The 10,478-nt window shown below is 37.0% G+C and overlaps 1 protein-coding gene across 2 annotated transcripts; it reads right to left on the bottom strand.

The window, feature by feature from the left end:
• Positions 1-6,876: 6,876 nt before the first annotated feature.
• LOC143605826 (uncharacterized) lies at positions 6,877-10,189 on the bottom strand. Of its 2 annotated transcripts, none has more exons than XM_077081802.1 (11): positions 9,874-10,189; positions 9,434-9,494; positions 9,273-9,347; positions 9,057-9,173; positions 8,568-8,954; positions 8,060-8,469; positions 7,879-7,978; positions 7,729-7,788; positions 7,546-7,632; positions 7,339-7,467; positions 6,877-7,257 (listed from the first exon to the last, which is right to left on the bottom strand). In XM_077081802.1, the coding sequence occupies exons 1-11, from the start codon at positions 9,930-9,932 to the stop codon at positions 6,955-6,957; spliced, it is 1,788 nt and encodes a 595-aa protein (XP_076937917.1). In that variant the 5' UTR covers positions 9,933-10,189; the 3' UTR covers positions 6,877-6,954. The 2 variants fall into 2 exon arrangements, with proteins under 2 accessions (XP_076937917.1, XP_076937918.1); XM_077081803.1 differs by having other exon boundaries at positions 9,057-9,164.
• Between the last annotated feature and the right edge of the window lie 289 nt (positions 10,190-10,478).

Genomic DNA, 10,478 nt, shown 5'->3' with positions numbered 1-10,478 from the left:
CATAACAAGGATGGTTGTTTTAAAATAATTGGGTATCCTGAGTGGTGGCCAGGAAAAGGGAAGAAGGAAAAGACCAAACTCAAAGCTGCTATGGTTGAGGCTGGACCATGTCCTATACCAGGAATGACTGAAGAGCAATATAAAATGTTTTTGAATTTTTTTGCAGGAAAGAACAATGATCCAGGTGACAAAACGCGACCAGTAGCCAACATGGCAGGTAGAGAGGATATGAATTGTGAGTGGGTTGTTGACTCGGGCGCCACCGAACACATCACACACCTAAAGAAATTACTCAAAAACATGAATACGAATGCATATGAGGCTCCTGTCACCATCCCTAACGGAGATGCCATTCCCATTGAGGGAAAGGGTGATCTTCTATTCAAAGGGGGATTATGTGTGAAAGGAGTACTTTTTGGACCCAATTTTAATTGCAATCTTCTCTCTGTTCGTAGATTAACCAGAGATCTATATTGTGCCGTAACATTCTTTCCTGACTTCTTTGTCATACAGGGCTTGAGGACGAGGAACTTGATTGGAGCGGGTAATTGCAGCGGAGGTTTGTATCGAATTGGGGGAATAAAGGAAGAAAGAAAGGCGATGAAGGTTACTGTGGATGCATGGCACAAACAACTTGGACATGCCTCAAACATGAAACTTTCACGTGTTGACTTTCTCAAAGGTGTTGATTTTAATTTTGAGAACAATGTTTGTGACGCATGTGTCAAAGCAAAACTTACTCGTTTACCTTTTTCGGTTAGTTTCATTAAGACAAATGAATGTTTTGATTTAATTTATTGTGATATTTGGGGAAAATATAGAACACCGTCACTCTCTCGGGCCAGCTATTTTTTGTTAATTGTTGATGATTATAGTAGGATGCTTTGGGTTTATTTAATCAAGCACAAAAATGAGGCAAGTGCATGTTTGATTGATTTTTATAAAATGATCCAAACTCAATTTGGAAAAAATATTAAAAGAATCAGGTGTGATAAAGGGGGAGAGTTCACCTCCAATTATATGAAGGATTTTTATAATAAACAAGGGATCGTCCTAGAAACGACTTGCCCTCACACCCCACAACAAAATGGGTGGTATAGCGTAAGCATAGGCACCTCTTAGAAATTGCTCGTGCTTTACGGTTTGAGGCCAACCTTCCAACAAGTTTTTGGGGAGACTGCATTCTAATCGCCACTTATATTGCCAATAGGCTTCCATCCAGTGCCATAGGTGAAAAGACACCTTATGAAATCATGTTTGGTCAGAGTCCAGATTATGATAACATGAGGGTCTTTGGGTGCCTAGCCTATTATAGAAATACAGATACTAAAGGAGACAAGTTTGAACCGAGAGGAAAACCAGGCATTTTCTTGGGATATCCTCCTGGTATGAAAGGTTATAAAATTTATGACCTTGAGCTAAGGAAAATGACTGTGACTAAAGGATGTGAAGTTCATTGAGAATGTTTTCCCATTTGATAAAGTTGAACCCAAATCTTGGGTTCAAGAACCTGAAATAATTGTTTACCCCTATTTTGCTAACCAAGAAGAAGATATCCCATCTCAAAGTTCTGGGATAGGGGGAGAAACCAACAACATTGATGAGAACAAACATAGGTGGTGAGGGGCAACCTGAAAACGTTGAAAATAGTGACAACAATCAAGATAAAGAACCAATAATGGGTGATCAAGAAACTAACAACATGCATAGCAATGATGAAGAGGTGGCCATGCAAGATAATAATGTAGAAAATAAGGATCAAGACACTCCTTCTCAACACATTGAAGAGCCTAAGCAGCAAAGAAATAGGTCATGCCCATCCTACCTGAATGATTATCATGTCAAGCTTCCGCCTTCGATCGACATAACTCTACCCGTCTCTGATCAAGCATCATCCACGGTACATCCTCTAGCTCATTACATTTCATATGATAGTTTTTCTAATTCGCATAAAGCTTTTCTATCGGCCATCACTTCACATGATGAGCCAAAGACTTTTTATCAAGCTGCACAGAATGTGAATTGGAGAGAAGCCATGAAAAATGAAATACGTGCTTTAGAACAAAACAAAACATGGACACTTGAGAACCTACCAAGTGGGAAGAAGGCGATTGATTCAAAATGGGTATACAAGATCAAGTTCAAACCGAATGGAGAAATTGAAAGATATAAGGCGAGATTGGTTGCAAAGGGATTTACACAAATAGAAGGTATTGACTATCACAACACGTTTGCACCGGTTGCTAAATTGGTAACCGTGCGAACACTCTTAGCTGTTGCAGTCAAGCATGGTTGGGTAATTCAACAGTTAGACGTGAACAATGCTTTTTTGCATGGCGATCTTGAGGAAGAAGTATACATGAAGATTCCTCAAGGATTTGGCAACAAAGAAGAAACACGAGTTTGTAAACTTCAAAAATCCATTTATGGTTTAAAACAAGCTTCACGAAACTGGTACTACAAGTTCACTTCGGCGCTACTTGATCTCGGTTACAAACAGTCAAGGGCCGATCCGTCTTTATTTATTTACAAGACTGGTAACACGTTTGTGGGCGTTCTAATTTATGTCGATCATATCATTATCGTTGGAAATGATGCTCAAAGGATACGAAGTACGAAGTTGCATCTTGATAAAAAAATTCAGCATCAAAGATATAGGGCCATTGAAGTATTTCTTGGGGATTGAAGTGGCTAAAACACCTAAGGGTCTCGTACAAAGTCAAAGGAAATATACATTGGATATTCTGGAAGATAGTGGCCTACTAGGGTGCCGTCCGAGTGCATTTCCTATGGAACAAAATTTGAAGCTTGATAAAGGAGAAGAAGATGAAAAAGCTGATGCTAATCAATACAGGAGGCTAGTGGGACGGTTGTTGTATCTACAAACAACTAGACATGACATCTGTTATTCGGTAAACATTCTTAGCCAATTCGTTTCCGATCCACGACAAAGACACATGGACGCTACTACACGAGTACTACGATACCTTAAAACGACTCCTGGTCAAGGCATTTTGCTAGCAAAAGAGGGAGGCACCAACTTAGTTACTTATTGTGATTCTGATTGGCTTGGGTGTCCCTTCACCAGGCGTTCACAGACCGGGTATGTTCTTCTTGTAGGAGGTGCTCCGATTTCATGATAATCTAAGAAACAGTCCATTGTGTCCCGTTCCTCTGCAGAAGCCGAATACCGGGCCATGGGCAGTGGGCACTGCCGTCAATGAAGTCCTGTGGACTCGGTGGCTGCTTACAGAATTGAATACTTCTCATGTTGGGCCTACTATAATATTTTATGATAATGAAGCAGCTAGATATATAGCTAATAATTCCGTGTTCCATGAACGAACCAAACACGTCGAAATGGATTGTTACTTTGTTCGTGAACGAGTCGATTCCAAAGAAATTCAGCCCATGCTTGTTCACACAAAGTCACAGATTGCTGATTTGTTCACTAAGCCGCTGGGATCACATCAACTGAAAAATTTACTCGATAAGTTGGGCGTTCGGGACTTACACGCTCCAACTTGAGAGGGAGTATTGGAAACAAATCATTTTCGTATATCCTCCATTATTTACTTTATTCACCTACCTTATGTTTTGTCAATATTTTGGTAGGATGATTTGTATTTCCTTTATTATCATGTAATTTATATTTATATACGTGATAATGAGAATGATGATATAATTTCCTCGATACCAATTCTTTACATCGTACATATATGTTAGTAGATATAAGGCTATGTTTAATGGTTCAACTAAAAAGTGAAAATTTGACTGTCACGTAGATGTTCAGGCTCTCACTAAGTTTTTTTTGGTAAAAAATGCATAGTGGTTTAATTAATAACAAAATTATTATTTGATTTTTTTTTTCTATTATAAAAGCTTGAGTTGCTGAATTTGATTGTTATGTTAACAAGGTAGCGTTTAAAGGGGCTCCCATGGTTTTGACATGGTGGACAAATTAATGTGAGGTGGCTTTGGTGTTCAAAGTATAATCATCTTAATTTTAATTTGGTGTAACTTGCTAGCAATCTAGTGGTGTTTTTCTCTGATTTTAGTAAGAGACGATTAAATCATCAAATTTACAAATGCCAATATTTTGTGTAAATGAATTGAATGAAATTGTTTTCGTTTGTCCGTTTCATTTTTAGCGAACAAAGTTAGCCCTACCCTCATAAGTAATAACAGTCATAATAGAAGCGACTCTAATGCAATTTGTAACATCTGATCCCATAGACCAATCATTGTTGTTCGTTTTGCTTTCAATTAGCTCAAGTATTTGTTTTTCGTTGCCCAAACAGAAACTTCCCAGGAAGTTACCTATCATGCTAGTATTTTCACCCGAGCACGTTTAACTGCAAAGTTCTCTCATTCACAACCATTACGCCCACAACGCGTTGGTGATATTTTAGGTTGGGCTTCCGTATGGTAATATCTCTCATATCGTTTTATTTGCCTGCAAAACCGATCCAATCCGATCGGATGGGAAACACCTCATATTTTTTACCATTGAAACTTGTTTGGAAACCGGATTGGAGACGCATGTTTGGAGAACCAATTAGGAAAATATATAGTGTTTGAAAATATAACAGTTATGACCGTCAATTACTGTTACATCACCGGGGAATTTTTGTGACATTTTTACATTCTTTAACCCCCCCCCCCCCTTCTCTTTGTAAGTATGTAAGTACTTTGTGTGTTGTTTTAATCAAAAAACTAAAAAAACTTAAAATCTAATCTATCAAAACTAAAAAGCAATCTATAATCACTCGAATATGCATTCTAAAAGGCATCCGAATATGGTCGATCCTAATTTTTCATTGGGGTTGGGTCTTCGTCAAGTGACTTATTGGTTCCTGCGATTGTACATACAAAAAGAAACCGGGATATGGTAACATCAACATGCGTGGAATTTCAAGCTAAACAAGAAAAACTTGACGCATGAAGCGTGATGGATTTTTTTAGGAAGATGAATAAACGGGTTAAAAAACCATATAATTATGCATTGCAAGGTGGTGCAACATGATCTCGCTCGGAGTCATGCATTAATATCGATTGATGGCCACATTTGAAACTTCGGCTTAAATGTGCTTTGGGATAGGATGACAAACTCCTGTTACAAGAGAGTTCTTATTTGATCATACTTTAACAAATAAAACCTTATTCTTAAAAATGTATTGCTACTTTTTTTTTATGTAATTTTGAAAATTAAATAATAGATAAAAGGTTACCTTTAGATTCTATATTTATATGTTTACTTTATACTTTATAATATTTAAATTGTTGTCAGTAAGTAGAAAAACAGTAGTAATTAACATAAATTTGTCGTTAATAAGCTTTATATTTAACTAAGAAAAATGAAAATAAAAAATAAAAATAAAAATAAAAACTAATTTGAGTTTATAAATAAAATATAAAAAGAAACCGGACCCCCAAATCGATTCGAATATTTTCCTCTATAAACCGGTTTCTAAACTCGATCATTTTAGGCCGCTCTGGTTTCAACCATCTTTGACTCGATTCAAAACCGATCCAGTTTGTCCCAACAACCGGTTTTATGGACCTCATACGGCATTTAATGGTGTTCAATAAATTGCCAAAAACACCAATTATATAGCTGGGCTTCGGACATTCATTACAATAAGTGAGTTCAATGGGCCCATATCATAAATATATGCCATCATTCATAACCCAGTACGTCATGTCACGAGAACTTGGGTCGGATCATTCCAGCGAATTCACGTACTAGTACAACATTTAAACCGTAGGCCCTCTTAGAGGTGGGAAAACCGGGCTTTTGTCACAGTCAGGAACCAGTTTCAGGTATGGTCGAGCTTTTTACTAAGTTTTTATCCGGGAGAGGCCGAACCGGTTCCAGTGGGTCGGGTACAGTTTCTCTAAGAAACGTTCGCACCCGCGGGTTGGGTAGGACCGGTGGCGGAGCCACCCTATGGTCACCGGGTTCGGCCAATCCTGGTCTTTTTCGGTTTTATATATAGCATATAGTATCGAGCCATTAAGCGAACCCATTCTTTTTCGACGAGCGAACCCAGTGTCATTCTAAAAAATGTATTCGAACCCATTAATTATGAAAATTTTTGTTATTTTTTTAGTAATGGGTATTTTTTTAATAAAATATAAAAAACTTTAAAAATTGCTAACAAGCATTATAAATGTGCCAATAATAGTAACACACACATAGATTATAAAAAAGATGTCCAAATTATTCATTGAATTGTCCAGTAAACCCAACCGAATTAACATTCTTAAGCATAATACCTAAGTGAAAATTAAATAAAAAAAGAAAAACAAAATCCATCGCCTCAACGACCGATAAATTATGTTTCTATCAACCAAACGACCATCGTCTCGTCTCCTTTGCCAGTTCGCCTCAAGGCTTCAATCATCGCCTTACCGGCCGCACTTCAACCAGATGACAACAACGGTCAGTCGACTGACTCTTTCATTGATGAGCCTTCAATCGATTCAGACCTGACGACGAATCCTTCTTTGATTTTGCGTAATTAAATAGGTGACAACTATACATATAAATGATGTGTGCATTTCTTATATTGAAAATGGGTTCTTTTTTTAAGTCGCGATTGAAGATTTTATGACTCGTTTCCAAAGCATGAATATGCATAAGAAACAATTATAATATTTAATATCTTTTTTATTAAACATGACTTTAACTGTGACGCCAGAAAAAAACCGAGCACCGAAAAATGCCGAACCCACAGGAAAAAATTTCTAGCTCCGCCCGTAGGACCGGGTCTGGTTCCAGAACAGGTATACCGAGTCGGGTCCGGAACCGGGTAACTATCTACACATGTTTAATGCAGATGTTTTTATACCCAAAAATATGCAGTCAGCCATGCTCCAAAAGTCAACCATCTATTCCATTTACATACATTTCCACATTAACAAAAAATAAAAACAATACTCAACAATCAATCACTTAACAAGCTCCTTACAAATAAGATATCTAAAACTGAAATTATGCGGAACCCATTCGATCATCTTGCGCGATTTAACCGACTGATGTTTCTTTATATTCTTCTTGATCTGGTCTGGTAAACACTGCTGGATCATCTCCATCACACCACCCGAACACAACCCGGAATCTTTTGCAAAGTTGTCAACACTTTTGGGCAGAAGAATCTTGTGATCTTTTGATACACCAAATGTAGCCCTCACAAATTCTTCTTTTGCTATTTCTAGTTCTTGAATCACTCGTTTCGGGGTGTAAACGCGAACCTGGTAAGAAATGTTTAAACTTTGAATATTTTGAAATTGTTTGTAAATGTTTTGTAAAGTTTAAAGGATCATGGACCGTACCGCGGGGTCGGAATGGCATCCTGAAGAAAGTGCAAAGTGTAAAAGGGGCTCGGGATGATCGATTGCATAGCCTTGGCGGGCATCTCCGATTTTGAATTTGTTTCTTGAAGATAATAACACCCGAAGCCACTACATAAATGTGAAGTTTGAATAAAAGTGTAAAAAGTGTCGGGTTTTTTAAAGTGTGTCCGTATTTGTCGAATCTACCTGCCCGGATCGAGTTGTTTTACATCCAAGAATGGAGTTTTGGATTACGTCTGCACTCACCACGTGACCACCGACATTATATGCAGCCTGCAAAAAAAAAAAAAACATGAAAAATGTTAACTTTTTCAAGATTTTCAAAATCCGTGTGTATAAACTTGAAGAAAACGAGCGTTGCATACGCACTTTTAGTAGCAAAAAGACTCTCTTTATGTTGTTTTGTGGGATCCCATAAGCTAAAACAGCCTGTAAACGAGTAATTTGATGATTCGTGTTATGTTAGTTAAGATAAAGAAATGTTAATCTAGAAAACATATGAGTGGATGAGGACCATACATGCATCACCAAGGCGTTATGCACATTGATCCAAAACGCTAGCTTCTCCTCGTGCTTTAGTTTCCTAGGATCTACATCTTCTAACCGAGAAACAAGCGACCTAAAATAAAAACATTATTAATAAAACAAATACAACACGACCCTACTAATAGCTTGCTATGAGTGAGATTTTACTGGTTACCTGAAATCTTGCAACATATGTTCGGTATCACCCAATCGTTGACCATCTTTGTAAATACATTGAATTTCAACCATTGTACTATATGGTCCACTAAACTCCTTAAGCCCTTGAACATGAAAAGGGTTGTCTAATCTCACATCGAAAGACGATGAGTCCCTTCTAAACCCCGGGCTCCACATAAGATCCGAGTGGTCTTTTGGTGAAAAAGCACTAATTGATGACAAAGATGAAGTAGGAGATGAAATCCCATGATTTGTATTTGGCGGGTCCGCAAGTTTACAATATATAGCCGACATACACTTGATTATATCCTCGGATAGCTTGTTAGGTGTTTCGGGAACATGATCAGAAATCTTGGTTCCGAGATGCTCTGCCAGGCTAATTACATTCGAACCATTATTCTGTGCGTACTGCATAAAAAAAACCATAAGAATTCATAATCATATATAATATACAGCATTTTATTATTTTAAGAATATTAGGAGTGACATTTGCTAAATGCAATTACCTCCATCATGGATAATGGTTGTGAATGGCACGCGCGTAATGCTTTACCGAGAGTCTCATTGGGGGTTTCGGCTGACAAAATTGAATGTTGCGATAGCGAAGAGTGACAACGTTGAACGTTGGAATCTATAACAATATCTTCTTCTTCTTCATCCTCTTCTCCAATGGTTCTTTTATCTGGTTTTGATGAAATAACGGATCTAGAAGACTCTAGATGCTTCCTAGACGGTGTCGTCAATGGTGACTTTAATGGTTCAGTGTTTCTTAATGGGGATGAATATGGAACTTGTTGATCAAATGCTTTACGGTATAACGAGAGAAGATATTGTTCCAAATGTGATACTTCATACTCTAAAACTGCAATGTCCTTAATCAACTCTGTTGCTGTCTGTGATTATAAAAAATGAGTATAAGTATTCAGTTGCAATAACATTATAATAATTATTATTATTAATACTATTATTATCATTATTGTTATTGTTTAGATTACCTTTGGGATGGAGGCTTGATTTGCAATATCATGCGAGGATGATTTATAACCCAATGCTTGTTCTAAAGCGCCACGGACAGCAACTTGGTCTTGTAATCTCTTCTCAAGCTGCAAAATCTAATGACAAAATATAAGTTTCTATAAAAACAAATGTCACATTTAGCAACATATTTTCAAAGTTTCTTGATAATATGGTATTATGATATTAAATTATACCTCGGTTCTCAATGAACTCTCGATTTCGGCATTAGGCAAGCGATTCCTCTCCATATTTACACAACCATTCATATTCTGATATTAAACATGAAAGAATTAAACTTAATGTTAAAATCACTAACCAAAGTTCAACTTAAGCATGAATTTAAGCATATACTCACCAACTTAAAGGAGTTAGAATGCTCAAAATTATCTTCTTCTAGTCCAGTCTTTCCTGGAAAGCTGCCATGGTAAAAAGTTAATAACTTGTAAAAGATAACCAAAAACACAGGAAAAAAATGCCCTTTTGAGCTAAATCAAAGGCTTGTGACAGAATACATAACATTCCACTTAATAACTATGTGAAAAAGAGGGAAAAGAAAGGATGGATGCAACCAAGATCCAAGATTTCACACTATTTATAAGTGTTCCATCCATTTGTCAGCAGAAAACAAAAATGCTTTGAGTGATAACAAAGTGAACAAAAAGTCAATAACCATAGTTAAAAGTCAAACTTTGGTCTGTAACCAACTTCAGACGCCATTTCCAGTTGAAGAATCAATCAATGTCATACACCAGAAGTTGAAAATAAAAGAACAATTTAAAGATTCTTGGTGGGTACCTTTTAGAACGCTTGTGGGCACAAGTTACCACTCCCAATCCCTCTATGCTACTACTCATCTCTACTAATTTCACCAAACTTCATAAAAGATTGACCTTTTTTCAGACCCACAAGCTGCAATCACTACTAATTTCACTAAACTTCATAAAAGATCAAATCTTTAACAGACCCACAAGCTGAAATTGCTACTAATGTCACCAAACTTCAAAAAAGATTGGATTTTAGCAGACCCACAAGCTGAAATTGCTACTAATTTCAGCAAACTTGAAAAAAGGTTGGATTTTTAACAGACCCACAAGCCCAAATGATGAAATGGGTAGTCAAGAATCTTGAAATCAGGGTCAAAACCCCAACTTTTGGTCTTGCATTGCAGGAATCAGAGGGTGATGTATCATGTAAGTTAAATGGTACTCTGAACACTAAAGAGCTGACTGGTGAATGGTTGTTTGTGAGGGCAAAATCTTTGTGACTTTTAGCAAAAAGAAGTAAAAATGGTGAGTGGACTTTGTTGGAATAACAAGAAAGGTTCCAGTTGGGAGTAGAAAATGTGAAAAAAAAGGGATTAAATTAATTTGATCCAATAAATGAAATGGATCAAGATCAAA

The sequence above is a fragment of the Bidens hawaiensis genome, unplaced genomic scaffold, assembly GCF_021521415.1.
Source record: "Bidens hawaiensis isolate Kalapana, Puna unplaced genomic scaffold, B.hawaiensis_p1.1 tig00071634_1, whole genome shotgun sequence".
Taxonomy (NCBI): domain Eukaryota; kingdom Viridiplantae; phylum Streptophyta; class Magnoliopsida; order Asterales; family Asteraceae; genus Bidens; species Bidens hawaiensis.
Note: the sequence above shows the minus strand (reverse complement) of the source record. Positions and strands in the feature narration are given on the sequence as shown.

Bases quoted from the DNA above. Each gene is read 5' to 3' on its own strand.
- LOC143605826 (XM_077081802.1), bottom strand. From the start codon at position 9,932: ATGAGTAGTAGCATAGAGGGATTGGGAGTGGTAACTTGTGCCCACAAG. The intron at 7,979-8,059 runs GTAACCAGTAAA...TTTTTATTTTAG, and splicing joins CATATGTTGCAAGATTTCAG to GTCGCTTGTTTCTCGGTTAG. The intron at 7,258-7,338 runs GTACGGTCCATG...ATTTCTTACCAG, and splicing joins GATGCCATTCCGACCCCGCG to GTTCGCGTTTACACCCCGAA.